The sequence below is a fragment of the Cornus florida genome, unplaced genomic scaffold, assembly GCF_030987335.1.
Source record: "Cornus florida cultivar Cherokee Brave unplaced genomic scaffold, ASM3098733v1 CherokeeBrave_3.0.0_Hap2_Chr03, whole genome shotgun sequence".
Lineage (NCBI taxonomy): Eukaryota > Viridiplantae > Streptophyta > Magnoliopsida > Cornales > Cornaceae > Cornus > Cornus florida.
In genome coordinates, this window is record NW_026775573.1 from 7,515,465 (window position 1) to 7,531,732 (window position 16,268).

Below are 16,268 nucleotides of genomic sequence, written 5' to 3' on the forward strand. Positions count from 1 at the left end.
TATATGAAACTGAATTTTGTATAGAAGGAATGTAATGAAGGTTTTAAACTTTTACTTGTGTGTTGTAAGGCTCAATATATTTTGTATACAATGAAGGTTCTGTGATTCTTTGTAGATGATATCACAAGCTATGCAATGAAGGTTCTATGTTCTGTGTATATTTTGTATTCAATGAAGATATTTCTTCTACGTTGACTTTAACAAATATGGAACCATTTAGCTCTTTTACATCAGATATGGTTGCCAGTTTTTGGGAGTTTCATTTGGTTTAAGAGGGATTGTTTTATGTGGTTGCCTACATGCAGGTCTGACGGTGGATAACAAATTTCTCAAGGCTAGCTACTAATCCACTTCTGGTAAATGGTTCTTCATGAGTGTCATTGGTAACCAATTTTCATATACCACAGGACTGGATCGATATGAGATTTGATGATGAACTTCATGAGTGTCATTGGATTATCTTCTTCCATTTGTTTCTTTCCCATAGAGTGAAAGTATCAAGAAATTAATGATAAGAATCAATTAGCTGCGTGGATTAATGAGACCTCCTAATGAATTAACTTTTCTTGGGGCTGTACGTTTGATTGAGATTAGTGCCTCGCTAGCCAGCAGAACCATATTAAAGTGGATCAAGTGAATTTTCTTTCCAAGAAACTCAAATCCAAAATGCATGGAAAACATAATCTCACTGAAACCTGTTCGTGATGCTTTTTCGCAAGACTAACTATGCTCTTCCCTCTATATATACTTGAACATAATTAATTTCCTTGGCAACAAGTTTTATTGCATCATTTTCGAGTTTATTCAGCATGTGGCAGGCTTTTATATCCAACCAGACAATTGGGTAGACCTCATTGCTTGGTGCTCTAAGTTTTGGACAACAAAACAATTCACCACCCATAAACTTGTACTATCTGCAGCCATTTACTTTATCTGGAATGAAAGGAATGCAGTAGGAAGATCCAGTGATGGCCCTTGTGGTAGAGTAATTGCAATGCACTGTCATTTACTTTGGGATGATTGGGTTGCTGTGCTTGGAGTTTTATCTGGTCCATGGGTTTGATTGCATGTTAATGGTACAAGGCAAAAGACTTTGGGCTGTACATTAAAGCTTACCCTTTCAACAAAAAAACAAAAACAAAAAATCTAAGAAGTTAGAACAACCTCTTGCCGTACATGGTAAAATATATAAGTCTGTTAAATTATCTTGGGGTTTTTTTTTTCTTTGGTTTAAGATAAGCCCCATTCCCCAAGTAGGGGGAAAGCACCAAACAAAACAAACAAAGACCAAGATTACAAAACAAACGAAGACTGCAAGTAAGAAGACATAAGAACAAAGTAGAGAGAACAACCAATCAACCCATGTCTGCACAGAGACTAACTAGTCCAAGCCATTGACACCATTTTTAATACCAGGTAAACTAGTGCAGGCCATTGACACCATGGTAAGTTGTGTTAACCTCAAGACAGTTACCAGTTGTGCCCACATGAGCTGTTCCTTTGAAATGAGTCTCAAATCCGAAGCTCTTCTTAGCTTGATGGTAGCAAGTCTTGCCCTAGTGCTTGACTTAATCCGTGAGATAATATGCTGGTGAGGGGCTGGAGCATTCCTAAAAACTCTTGCATTTCTTTCTTGCCATAGAAAGTAAATTGCAGCAGACCATAATAGCTTGTGAGTCAAGAACTGAGTGGAGTTCCAGTGATTGAACACCATTGCACCAAGTCAGACCAGCAGTTAGGAAGTATATAGAAGCCTACAATGCTCTGAATAAAATTCCAAACCTTAGAACTGTATGAGCACTTAATGAATAAATGGGATGACCCAAAAACTATAAAATAAAAACTTCCCTCTCTGAAGCTGTTAATATTTGAAAAGTTTATGGCTTGCATAAGAGTGGGTAATGCAATTGCTTCTTACTTTTCATCTCCAAGGACTGTCAAGTCATTGTTTGTGGTCTCTTCATAGTACTCCTCCATCTAACATGTGCATATATACTTGTATATTTCTTTCTGTTTTTTTCTTCTTCTTTTTTTATTTGGAGTGGATATTTCTCACTTTTGCCTTTATTTTTTATTTTTTTTATTTTTTTTGTTTCCACAGAAAATGAAAATTGAAAAGGAATGTCTGTCCAATTGGATGAGGTTCCAATCACTGTACGTGGTTGTAACTGTTAGAAAAGATTATGTAGCAAGAGAAATGTTTTGCATATGGAAGTTTAAAATTGTCAGTAATTAAACTGGAAATGGATAAAAAAATAAAAATAAAAAAAAGCATACATATTTACCTATAGTACCAATTGGTAGAGATAACCCACTTTTGCTATTAATTTGAACCCTAAATGTATTGGCAGTGCAACTTCACGGGACAGGAAAAAAATGGGATGTCTACAAAAGACATTCTAAATTATAAAAATTCTAGTATTTGTGTTGACTACAGTTGTTGTTCTTCCCGTGAGACCATGTGAGCATAGGTTTGAAATGTGAGGATTTCTCTCACTAGGTGATCACTTTCTGGAGGATGAGTGCATCACATACCCAGCACAGAGAAACATATCCAGTCCAGAGACTCATCACACAACTGATCACATAGAACCATCATCCATGAACATAGAAAACAACAAACATGAACATACAACCTTCATTAATTATATACAAAATTGTCTCATAACACAACTGAACATACAACAATGAACATTGAACAATACTATAGTCTGATTCAGTTAATTGGCATCTGAAACCGGCACAAAGGGCAAACATGACTGGTCTTTAGCCACTTAATGATGCAGTCTTCATGGTAGAGGTGGGAGCACGGCATGCAAGTGATCACCTCATCCACTAGAAACGTCTCCAAACAAACCAAACACTGATGATTCATGCAACAAGAACCATCAAACTTCACCTTCTCCAACGTGTCGAGAGAAGATGGACTTGCCGGTACCATCTGCTTGGCCTCCTCCATTGACTCCTCCATAGCTCGAGCTATTGCATCATCATCGGTACTTCCATATATATAGTAATTGGACGGCCATCTTCGAACTTCTACGTCAAGAAAAACAGTGGGTATGGTGTTGTTGGTATATATATGGAAGGTTCTTACATCGTTCATGTGACGACAATGATCGAGGAGCTGATCCAAGAGAGGGCCATCTACAATGACTCCCATGTGAGTGAGTGCGGTAGAGAAGAATAAGCGTGCAGGCTCATCATCATCAGACTCTAGCACGCAGAACGGCACAGCGAGCAATTGTGTGATCTCAGTGGGATTTTCTAATTCCACCGAATCATCGTGGTATGTATAGTGATAGGCAGATGCTATCAAGGGAAGAGAATGATCATGTGAGAAGGACCATTGGAAAGCATCAGGGTCAACAAAATCTTCATCTATCCGAAATGATTGTGTGATCTCCATATCGGAGTCAACATCATCTACCGCCTCCATATCCTCGATTGTTACAAGAAGAATAACAACGGGTAAGGCGTTATGGGCAATACCAGTTCTGTTGAGGTTCAAGACACGAGAGAGTGAGACGAGTTGTTCACACATACGGCCATCTACGGTGACTCCCATGGGAGAGACTTTGTCATAGAAATATGAGTACGCGTCTGCCGCGTCATCGGACTCTATCACAGACGACGGCATTAGGAACAAATCTCTTTGAGGGTAATCTACTTTCATCAACTCATTGTTGTCTGTTTGGATAACGTGATGCACACATACTTTCAACACAAGCCAATCAGACGGTGGCAATTGAAATCCATGAAGTTCCATAACATCCTGATCAAATTCCCAGAACTGCCCTGCGTTTACCATCTTCAAACCACACACAAACTGCAGAATCGAAAGCTATCAAGAGACAAAGTGAGTTCTGAAAAAGGAATAAAGCAGGAAAAAAATGTGATCTTTGGTACAAAAATATTAGGGTTTTCTTTTGGAAAGTATGTAGGAGTGGCGGCGCAGTTATTACATCTTATAAAAGGTTAAAAGGGAAAAGCACCAGGTGGGGATCGGCTTCCGCGTCCTAGTTTTTTTGATGTGGATACGCCGGCGCGGTTATTACATCTTATAAAGGGTAAAAACATAAAAGCACGAGGCTGCATATATAATTTATTTATTTTTAGTTTAGTTTGCCCAACTATTGAACCAAAAAAATATTCTCAACCTATTTACATATATTTTCTATAATAACTAAGGTCGTTTTTGATAAAATTAAAAACTAAATACTAAAAATTTTAAGAATTAAATTTTAAGTGCCGAGTTTTTAAGTACTAATTAAAAAATACTAGAAAATAGATTTTAAAATCTTTTTGAATTTTCAACTTTTTTTTTTGGTTAAAAAGGTAAGCTTGTATATATAATTAAAATGTGGAATGTACAAACAAACTCCAAAGGGGGGAAACAAAAAGGAACAGCAACTCCAGAAACAACAACTCCCTTTGCAACAACTAAGGAAAACAAAAGCATAACATCAGCCAAAAAATAATATTATGCACCCTCTCTAGCCTTCAACCATGGTAGCATTAACCATGAACAATCATCACCATTGCTTAAGATAGAGGCTAGAGATATCCATTAGATGTGGAGCAGCCCTGCTGGAAGAGTGTCTGAAGCTGTGAGGGAGAAGAGATCAGCCTTAATTCTGAACTACTCTTAAGCTTGAGTGAGGCAAGTCTGCTTCTTACACAAGACTTAATTTGAGCAATGATGCTGTGGGCAGTGGAGGATTGATTCCTGAATGCTCTGGCATTTCGCTCAATCCAAATGAAGTAGACTGCAGCAGACCAAAGAAGTTTGTGGAGCAAGAATTGTGTTGAAGCCCAGTGTATTGAGCACCAAAGCAATAAGTCAGCCCAACTGTTTCGCAAAATGTAAAATCCAATAGATTCTTGGATAAACCTCCAAATATGTGAAGTGTAGTCACATTTGAAGAAGAGGTGATCAATGGGTTCCCATGCTGTATGACAGAGATAACATCTGTTTGTGTAGTGCTTGTAAAGCATTGGTTTTGCATCAAGTGTATATAATCTCCCTCTAGCAGCTAGCCAAAGGATAAGGCTGTTTTTGGGTTTGTGGTGTTTGAACCACACCACTTTATACCAAGGAAAAATTGGGGATAAGGGGCTGAAGTAAGCAAGGGTATGTGCCATTGTAAAGACCTTAGAAGAGCTTGGTAACCTTTCAATGCAATCTGGATCAGCAGAGGGCTGGGGTAATTCATGTAACTGTGAAATGAAGCTTTTTGATTGGAAAAAGTTGTGCAGCTGGATTGAGTTTGGATGGACCCATTGGTGGTTGGAAATTAGGCTATCTTGAATTTTCAACTTAAGCATTTAGTTTAGTTATAAGTGATGTCTTTCTCATATAAAATTTTATCCCATTTTAAGTGACACTTATCACTTTTAGTGATTTCAAATTTGTATTATTAAACATGCTTAATTAGATAAACGCTTAATCCATTCTGAATTAAATGCAGAATAGAGTTTTCAAATAGCACTTAAGAAAAGATGATTTATTTAATTTTGGAAAAAATGATATATTATTTTATTTTTTGAAATTTTAAAGTATTAATTATGTAAGAGTGAGCTAAAGCTTTTTGATGTGGGATTATGTCCTTTCTACGTCCAGGTAATGTGAGATTGTACATCGGTAACCTGTCAGTGTCACGCTCGCACCGCTCACGCATACCCACTTGCAAGGTCGCCACAATCACAACCCCCTTAAAGGTCCAATTACGTCATCGTTGGCCACACACACTTCTAACTGTGTGAGACCCTGATACTATTTGTATAGTCAACTCCATCATATAGTATGATATTGTCCACTTTGAATCCGAGCTCACAATATTTTGCTGTTAAGTTTTACCCCAAAAGGTCTCACATCATTTGGAGTGAACCCCATCAATGACAGACCCAAAATATTTGTCGAGAGTGGGCGTCATTGAAGTTTTTTCATAGTTTCAATGGCTGCATTATCAAAATTAACAAAATTTATATGAATGTAATGCAAATTAAAAAATAAAAAATAAAAAATCAATGGGGGCCTAGTTTAATTACAGTATAACTTTTATATACTACTAGTAAGAGGAGTATAAAACTAAAATTGTTAGGACATTTTGTAGGCGTTACTTGGTCCAAGTGTCAAGGTGGGTCCCACTTCCTTCTATTTTGCTTACATGATCAAATTTTATGGATGAAGCAAATCTAAAAATCCTTTTTTTTTTTTTTTTTAACTGTATTATTCGGAAAGTTTTTAAAACTACAAGATAATTGAAAATTTTGGGAAACATTTTTGAAGGTGGACATTTATTTAAAAAAAAAAATTCTTTTATAATTTTTCCTAAAAATAAAATAATCCTAATTGAGAGTTGAGGAGGGTTTGTGAGTTTCCATGTAATTATCATACTAGTAGCATTTGGTTTATCGTAGTACTCCAGAAAAAAAGGCAAGAGTTTTGAAAGGGGTCACTGAGGCATAAAAATATATAGTAGGGCCTATAACAGTTATAAATCTAATATGATTATATACTTCCAAAATTATTCCCTTATAATTTGTTTAAATAAAATTGCATTCCACATACTGAAAAATTGAACTTTTATTGGGTATAGTCCCCATTAATTGATTTATAAATTAACCTAACAATATTAATTGTACAAAGTGAATGCTTTGGCAAGTGCACTGGCTTAAGGAGGGGGACCAGAACACTGCTTTCTTCATGAGGAGTTTTGGTTCAAAGGCTAACAGAAGGAAAGTCCAATCAATTTTTAACTCGTATGGCTCTCAACTGTTTGGGGAGGATATGAAGAACGAATTTCTCACCCATTTCACCACTATTCTTGGGCAGGATTATACACATTATCAAGCTATGGCATCTTTTTCCCATCTCATTACTAAAATTATTCCTAGTCATGTCATTCCTACCCTCACCTCTATACCTACTGGCCTTGAGATTCAAAATTGCATACTTTCATTTCACCCATTCAAAAGCCCAGGTCCTGATGGATATAACTCAGCCTTCTTCAGACACACATGGCATATCATTGGTCAGGATGTCATTTCAACTGTTAAAGACTTTTTCATCACTGGCAAAATGCTCACTGAGATCAATTGTTCTTACATTGCCCTAGTACCAAAGATCCCTAATCCCTCAACAGTTAATGATTTTAGACCAATCTCATGCTGCAACCTTATTTACAAAACCATCTCAAAGCTGTTGGCTAACAAGCTTGCACCTTTACTTCCATACTTAATCAGCCCAAACCAGAATGCTTTTATTAAAGGGAGACATATCACTTAAAATATTATTCTAGCCCATGAATTATTGAATGGTTACAATAAGGTTAACCATCCCCCTAATTGTGCTCTAAAAATTGACCTCATGAAAGCCTTCGATTCAATTCATTGGCAGTTTATTCTTGACTTCTTACATCTCTTTGGTTTTCCATCATCATTTATTCATTGGATATCTCAGTGCATCACCACCCCAGCCTATTCTATCTCCCTCAATAGTGAACTGTTTGGATTTTTTAAGGGTAGGAGGGTCATTAGACAAGGAGATCCCATCTCTCCATTGCTTTTTGTCCTTGCAATGGAGGTTCTTACTCTCACAATTAACCACCAAGTCAGGCAAAATCCTAGCTTCAAGTATCATTGGAGGTGCAGAAAATTGAGTATCACTCATCTCTCATTTGCAGATGACTTGTTGATGCTTTCTCATGCAAATTCTGATTCAGTGCAAAGTTTGGTGAATGCTCTTAACCTGTTTTGTTCATTTTCTGGTTTACAACTTAACCCTGCTAAAAGCAAATTTTCTTTTCAAGGGTGGATTCTCACACAAAATTCTCTATTTTATCACTCTTGCAATTTGATGCTGGTACTTTACCAGTAACATACTTGGGAATGCCCCTCTCTGCTACAGCAATTAAGGCAAGGGATTGTCAAACACTTGTGGGAAGAATCACTAAAACAATTGGCTCTTGGACATCTAAGTTTCTTTCTTATGCTGGAAGGGCAGTCCTCATTAAATCAGTGCTGTGTTCTATCCAAGCTTACTGGTCTCAAGCTTTTGTGTTACCTAGGAAGGTCTTTGATAAAATTAACAGGATTCTTAGGAGCTTCTACTGGTCTGGGGTTGAGATGAAGAAAAGGGGAGCTAAGGTTGCCTGGAATGCAGTATGTAGACCCAAAATTTATGGGGGATTGGGATTTCCTGACCTCGAGCTCTCTAACAGAATTGCATGCCTTAAACATATTTGGAAATTATGTCTAAGGAAGGAAAGTCTTTGGGTTGCTTGGTCCTATAACTATCTTATTACGGAGAAGAGTTTCAGGTACCTAAAGGCAACCTCACTCAGCTCTGGTTTTTGGAGGGACCTATTGAAGCTCAGAGAAATGGCTAGAAGTATCATTCATTTTAAGGTTGGCTGCGGAAAAGACACAAAGCTTTGGCTGGACTTTTGGCTTCCAAAGGGCACAATTGTAAATCTGTTGGGATTAAATGTGAAGTTTCCAAATTTCAGGATGTTTGAATTTTTTGAAATTTTGTTACCACAACCGCCTAAAGTTGCGGTCGTAGTTCTGTTATGCTTCTTAGTTGGTCCTTCTCCTTGTATATAAGGAGTTCATTTCATCTTAAGTGAGATTGGATGTCCATGGTTGGACGATTGATGAATAGAGTGTGACAGGATATCAGGTGCATTTAGGTGGGAATGGTAGTTTCTTGTGAGCTCGGGGCTCACTAGCCCTTTTCCTTTGTTTTAGTCTTGACTAGGACGTTAGTTGTTATGAGTTTTGTCTCTGTCTAGAGGTCGTGTGCGTTTGTGGGTGGACGGATTTGTGAGCGGGTGTTGCTTTATTGGAGGTCATCGATTGAGGTTTTGATTGAAGGGGTCGATTTACTTCCCCGGAGGGAGGTATAGCCTTTAGTTTTGCAATCTTTGTTTTGAGAATGGTTTAATTGGTAGGATGTGAGGCACAAATTGCCGAATGAGGATTATGTTTCTGATGATTGGTACTATTGGCGATGACTAGAGAACGTGTCATGAATTACAATTGAGGATAATTAAATGATGTGGCATGACTCATGTATTTGAATGTTTTCAGAAGGGATTGATTCTAATAGTGTCTTGAAGATAAATATTAGTATTGCTTGGGCGTTATACAGCTAGTGAATGATTAAGGGATTTCATTTAGGAATAATGTGAATGGTTGACTTTGTCTTGAGGATTTCAGCACGAAATGATTGTATTGGGTGTTTTGACGAGGTCAGAATCGAATCGAATAAGGTTATGAAGTTGATTACGTGTTGTGGACGATATGAGGTGACTGAAAGACTTTTAGGTTGATTGATGATTGGGATATTGGCGATATGTTACTTTGGCTTGTTATAATTGAGGCATGATTAGAGTTTTTAGAGCTAGTATGTGATTTTATTGTTGTCGAGGTTATGCATAGAGAGTGGGTTTCGTGGTTGTTTTGTGGATTGTATAGGGTTGTGTTTGAGGTTTAGACCTGAGGATAGGAATGATATCTGTGTTGAGGTCAGATCGATGATGAGAATGGCATGGCCAACCATTTCTCCTGAATCAATCCTTCTTTGACACGATGTCGGGTCAAAGGTCAATGATTACTCCGACTTGTTGGTGATAGTGAGAGTATGGTAACAATGTGGACTTTCACGATTTATCTTGAGTGCTGAGAGGTGTTAAATGGTACTGGGTGTTTGATAGCAGGTTAGTGGTACAATCATTGATTTTTGAGAATCTTGTTTTGAGGATCTGTGTTCAAATGCAGGGTGATGCATTTTATTGTTTTGGTGACTCATGATTATATGATTATTGCGAGATTCATCATTTAGTTATCTTAAGGTTGATCAGTATGATAATTATTGATTAGTGTGGTTGGTGGTCATTGTATGATGATGTAGTTGTATAGTCGTATGATTGATGACAGGTGTTGGTTTGGCAGAGATGTGTTGATCTGAGGTTAAGTCTGATCTTCATTGGGGCCTGGTTTGTCCTTTAAAAAGAGTGAACGGAGATAGAATGTTGTCATTATCGGGGGTCTTGTGACCATTTTTCTTTCGAGCCTTGTGTAACAGTATAGAAAGGACCAATATTGGTTTTAAGTCAAGTATAGAATTCAGTAGGTTTGGTGAGTAATGTTGTGAGTGATAAGTGCTCTCATAAGGTGGTGATCATTGGGTTTTCTGGCGGCAGAGCGTGATTGTCTATTGACATCCGGTATCAAAGGCAATAATGTCAGTGGATTCATAGTCTCGGAGTTTTGTAAGGTGTCCTGGGAGAGTGTGTGGCTGTTGTGCTTTCTTCTTTAAGGAGGGTAGGTTTCGAGGACGGAATCTCTTTAAGGAGGGTAGATTGTGAAGTTTCCAAATTTCAGGATGTTTGAATTTTTTGAAATTTTGTTACCACAAGGGTATTTTCGTCTTTTCACTTATCGACGGGATTGTGGTTGGGTCCAAGTGTAGTCTGTGCATCTTAATTTTCATGGGAGTGTAACATTTAAATTATGGTGTAATTTTATGTGTGTGGTGTAGACAATGGAATAAAGATAAAGTGAAAAGAAAAGAAAAGAATTTCAAGTGGAGCCCACCACTAACTCAAAATAATAGCCTAGACTCTTTTTTTTTCTCTCATTTTCTTTCTCTCTCCCCACTGAACTCTCTCTGCCCTATAATTTTCTTCATTTTCCATTTCTTTTAGAGACCAACCTTTGAATCAAGGTATCTCACTCATTGTTTGTCGGAATAAGGTGCCGTTTGAGGCAAAACGATGAGTGCGACAAGCTCTACGTACTAGTACCAACAATTTCCAACTTTGAGCTCTCCTTATAGTTCGAATTTGAGACCCATTTTCTAGGGTTTTGGTGCAATTTTGAGGTAGGGGCATCTTAATCCACTCCTTTCTTGTTCTATTGTGAATTATGACCCTATTGTGTGATAATATGCTTAATTTGAGAAAATACTTGCTTCCATAATGTATAAATTATGTCTAGAGAATTTCATTACTTTGATTATAACTTGTATCATGTGAATAACATGTTTAGATGATGACCTTGTTGTGTTAAATGTGTTGATAATTTAATTGAGGATGTTGAACATGATAAATGCCTAAATGTGTAGTGATGATGTATTGGAAAGTTTCTAAATGTTAAAATGTTGAATTTTTATGTCTACTTTGTGTTAAAATGCTAGAAATGATGTATGAGAGCATGTTTATTTAGATTGTGCCAAATTTTCCCTTTATCATAATATTTTAATCATTTATACATTCATGCACATGTCATTGGGATGCATGAAAAGGGAAGAATTGGTCTTGAAATGAAAATGGGGGATTTGGGAGATGATAGTTTTTGTGAAATGGTTTTGACAAACCCGGTCGTTGCGGAGTTACCAACGGGCCGGAGGTTAATGTAGCCTAGAGGGAACTAGGGAGAGTACCCTAGCGTGGTTGAGCTATTCGGGCCCCTCGACGGCGCTGCGGAGTCACCAAAGGCCTAGGGACGGTAGCCAATCCTTCTCTCGTCGCGACGGAGTTACCAAAGGGGGTTACATTAAAATTTGGAAAGTGATGGTTTTGAGAAAGAAAATGGGGAGTGGCATTAGCATGTATTGCACTTCATTGCATTGCATTGATTGTGTTTGGAGTTGACTAGTATGTTGTATTGATTCCCTACGTTGCATGACCCCCATTTCCTATTGGCCTATGCTTTGTTTGAATTCACTAGGACACAAGAATTGTGTCTTAAGTGTCACCTACTGAGCTTTACGCTCACCCTATTATATATATCTTTTTTTCAGGCCTTAAAAAAGAACCGGTGGACGACAACCCACCTCAACCATGAATGTTGCTAGAGGAACATTTTGTTACTTTTGTACTAGACTACACTTTTGTATACTCTCTATTTTTGTAAAACTTTGAGTTCTAGCAAAGTGTACCTATTTTGTTAACTAAGGAAATGTACTTTGGATCATGACGATGAATTTCAAATAATGTATTTTGGGACTGTAATCATGATAATTTGGATTAATTAATGTGTGGATGTTCCACCATGAGAGGAACTATCTTGAGATATAATGAACGGATGAATGGGATGCTGGAGTATATTATTTGTTTTGTGTGTTGGGACAGGTTGTTGAAGGACCATTTTTAGGGGAGGTCATGCCGAAATTTTTGTGTAAATGGTCAGTTTAGGGTCGTTACATTAAATGACTTGGAAATTCTTCAACTGGACTCCTCAGCCACAGTTGATAGCCTAATTTCCAATGGACATTGGATAATCCCTATATCTCTAGCTTATCCTTAATTTTTTCAGTCTGTTAATTTCCTTTCTCAGCTGTACTCTTTACAATCTCCTTCAGAGCAAATGGATAGTATTTATTGGTTGCCTAGTTCTTCTGGAGCTTACTCATTCTACCAAACTATTGCTTACTTTGCCCTTCCTTCTCCATCCTTTATTTGGCACAAATTAATTTGGTTCAAACATCACATCCCTAAACATAGTTGCGTTGTTTGGCTTGCTGTTAGAGGTAGACTGTATACATTGGATTCAAAGCCTATGCTTCACAAGCATTATATTAACATGTGTTATCTATGTATGGCTGAGAATGAATCAATGGATCATTTGTTCTTCAAATGTTGTTTCAGTTCACATGTTTGGATGGCTATACAAGAGGTTGCAAGATTCTATATTCTACCCAACTACTGGAATGAGCTGATTAACTGGTGCTCAACTCATTGGTCCTCTGGAAGATTTTTAGTTCATAAACTTTTTTTGTCTGTAGCAATCTACTATCTCTGGTTGGAGAGAAATAGAAGAGCATTCAGAAATGCATACTCCTGCCCTAATCACATCTTCTCACAAGTCAAATCTTGTGTTCGAGCTAAACTAGTAGCAATTAAGTTAAAAAATTGTGCTAAGCTAAGGGGGATTTCGGCTGAGGGTGATCTTCACAATTTGTTTGCACAGGCTTGTGGAGCAGCTTATGGGCACTCTTGGTTGATTACTTAAAGCTGAATCACTGGTTTTTGAGGTTCTAAAAGGTACAAGAAGCTATGATTGGAAGATAGCAGTGTCTCCCTTCTTTGTTCACAAGAAACAAGACTTGGTTTTTGCCATGTTTCAATGGTTGCTGTGTATTGTATAGGTCCTTTAACCTTTTGTTGTCTTTTTGTCTCTGTTAATGGCCTTGGCCTTCATGTGATTTTGTTTTCCCCTCTTCTTTGAGGGCTTCATGTATCTATTTTATCTTCAATACAAGCTTACCTTTAACTATAAAAAAAAACTCGCATTAAGAGTCTGAATAATTCAAAGGTACAAAATGTGATGTTTGAATAGATTTGAAACTAAAAAAAAAAAAAATATATCTATCCATCAAAAATACCAATTTAAGAATTTACAACCTTAGGAACAATAGTATATATAGAAACCAAGCAAAACACTTAAAAATAAATAAAAATTCCTTCATTACATACAAAAATTAATTCTCATAACTAATATTAATTAATATACTTTGCTCAACCCTTATTAGTTAAAATCTAAAAATGAAAAAATAAATAGAAATATGAAATGACATTTTTAACCAATTTTCTCATTCTCTTGGCTTTCCAAGTATGAAGATCAGTTGTTCCTCATGCTATTTTGTTTTGGTGACTTATGGTGGCTCAATCCAAAATTAAAAGGAAAAATTCTGATTGGAACGACATTAATTTCATGGACATATCTGATATTGATTTGAGGCTTTGAAATTTAGGAATGTGGTTATTGATCCATTTTTTATCTGTGATATGTGTTTTTTGTTGTGCCTTTTACGGAAGCTTTTTATTGTATCTATCCCTGTGTTGCAAATTAATATTCAAGAAAAAGATTAGCTGGATGTGATACAGTGCAGGATACGAATGTATTATAAATATAGATCTTTTTTCATTTACATTTATCGTTCTCAATTCTCATTTATAATGAACATAGTGTTGGGATTTATATGCCCTGGCATAGCAAATTCCTGTTTGGATTAATTGACATATGTTCCTGACATTTCTGAAATATTTATGTTTTATACAATTGGTGAATTCAATGTATTATATTTCGATTCACTATGAAATTGATAGTGTCCATGTAATTACAAGAAATATTTATATATATGTATGTGATGGCAATCAATGCATGATATATAAATAGTAATTATAAATTGTTCATAATCGGTAATTATGGATGGACTCATAATTAATTAAGACTTGAACTGGATCCGCGTTAGGTTGAGATAGATTGCGAGAGCCGTCGTATGCAATTACTCCCTATCACCGTCATGGCATTTGACTCTTAAGCATGAGAAAAGTATAGACTTTTTTATTAATTAATAATTACTTTGATTTGTTCGGCGGATTCTTCGGGATCCTTAGACCGACACTTCGGGTAGTTATGTAATTAATAGTTAGAGGGTTATATTTTCAATATTTGCATCATTGCTACTTGTATTTATTTTGTATTGATTATGGTTGATCACAAAGTAAATTCGAAGGCCTTCGTATGATTTTAGACAAAATGATTTATTATATATTTATTTATTAAATTATTATTTTTGTCAAACAAATGTTTTATTGTGATCGAGCCAGAAATAATCAGAGGTACCAAAATAGATATATTAATTAAGTAGTCGGATTGATGGCTTTATTTATCCGATAACTAATTATGCATAGAGGGGTCAAAGTGCAATATTGACTTAGAGGTTATTTATTATTTAATTGGAGTTCAATTAATTTCTTTTTAGTGGAGTAAAAATTAATTTATGAATTAATTGAATTGGGTCCATGGACCGGGCCAATTATTAATTCATTGTGGCCAATAAAATAATAGGCCCAATGGATTCTCACTCATAGCCCAACTTGATATTGGAATCATATTAGATTTGAGACATGTGAATTAGAGATTGAGAAGGATTAGTTGTTTCCTTTTCTTTACCTTTATGTTGCCTATAAATATACATGGTCTATGTATATTTTAGGGGTGATTTTTAGTAGAAGGAAAAAAAGGAATAAATATTTTCTCTCTCTAGAAAATTAGGGTTTATGTTCTCATCTAATGGAGGCTCCCACAAGCCTAGTTTTTCAAGGTCATTCATGAAGGCTTATGAGTGATTCCTAAAGGCAAAACAATTACCAAGAAGATGGAGATCCAAGAAGAAGGCATCTTGCTAAGGGATCTACAATAAGTGAGAACATTCACTTTAGAGGAAAGTTTTAAAGGTTTACTCAGACCTTTGATGTAAGTATTCAATCTGTTAATTGAATGATACATCATATTTTTATTTTTGCGTAAAACTTGTCTCTATGTGATGAATCAAGATTTATGAATCAAAATCCCTCGAAAAGTTTTTAAAAACTTGCACGTTTCCCAACACATAGAACCTTCTTTATATAAAAATTAAATAGAGCCTTATAACAACCATATGCAAGAACCTTCATTATGTACCAAAAAGAGTACTTTCATAATACAAACATGAACATAATTAAAAAAAAAAAAAAAAAAAAAAAAAAAAAAAAAAAACCCTAGCTAATCAAGTTGACATTTCAGAACGGCAGAGTGGACAAAAGTGGCTTGTCTTTAGCCACCGAACAATGCAATCTCCATGATAGAAATGAGAGCAAGGCAAGCAAGTGATCAACTCTTCATCAGAAAATTTCTCCAAACAGACCATGCATTGATCAACGGAACAAGAACGATTGTGTACCATCTTCTCCAAGGCATCAATAGATGATTGACTTGCGGGTACCAGCTGCGACGCCACATAGGCCTCCATTGAATCCTCAACAGCCAAAGCCATTGACTCCTCCATATCGAACTCAACCTCGTCTTCCTCCATAGTATGGATTGTTACGTAAAGGATAACTTGGTGTGTGGCAGTACGGGGAATATGAGTTCTATCATCGTCCAAGACATGAGAGAGATCAAGGAGATCACGACACATAAGGTCATCTAGGGTTACTCCCATGGAAGAGAGACGATTATGGAAGAATAGGTATGCTATGTCGTCAGATTCTAGAATACACGACGGCATATAGAAGCTATCTCTGTGTTGAGTCTGTTTTACTTCGTAATTGTTGTGTGTATATCGATCCACACATACAGTAAGGACAAGTAAATCAGAAGGTGATCCATCATGATCAAGTTCAGTAACATCTATTACATCTCGGCCTAGTTCCCAAAATAGGCTTGAGGTTACCATCTTCAAAACCACATAAAACTAGCAAGAGAACAAC

The 16,268-nt window shown here is 36.5% G+C and overlaps 2 protein-coding genes across 2 annotated transcripts; both read right to left on the bottom strand.

Annotated features, from left to right (window-relative positions):
• Positions 1-4,557: 4,557 nt before the first annotated feature.
• On the bottom strand, positions 4,558-5,145 carry LOC132301032 (uncharacterized). The gene has a single exon (XM_059798326.1). It carries the CDS (start codon positions 5,143-5,145, stop codon positions 4,558-4,560), a length of 588 nt encoding a protein of 195 aa, XP_059654309.1.
• A 10,420-nt stretch (positions 5,146-15,565) lies between these two features.
• On the bottom strand, positions 15,566-16,234 carry LOC132301033 (putative RING-H2 finger protein ATL71). The gene has a single exon (XM_059798327.1). The coding sequence runs from the start codon at positions 16,232-16,234 to the stop codon at positions 15,566-15,568; it is 669 nt and encodes a 222-aa protein (XP_059654310.1).
• Positions 16,235-16,268: the final 34 nt, after the last annotated feature.

What these genes read in the sequence shown, in the direction of transcription:
- LOC132301033 (XM_059798327.1), bottom strand. Translation starts at nt 16,234, where the DNA reads ATGGTAACCTCAAGCCTATTTTGGGAACTAGGCCGAGATGTAATAGAT.
- LOC132301032 (XM_059798326.1), bottom strand. Translation starts at nt 5,145, where the DNA reads ATGGCACATACCCTTGCTTACTTCAGCCCCTTATCCCCAATTTTTCCT.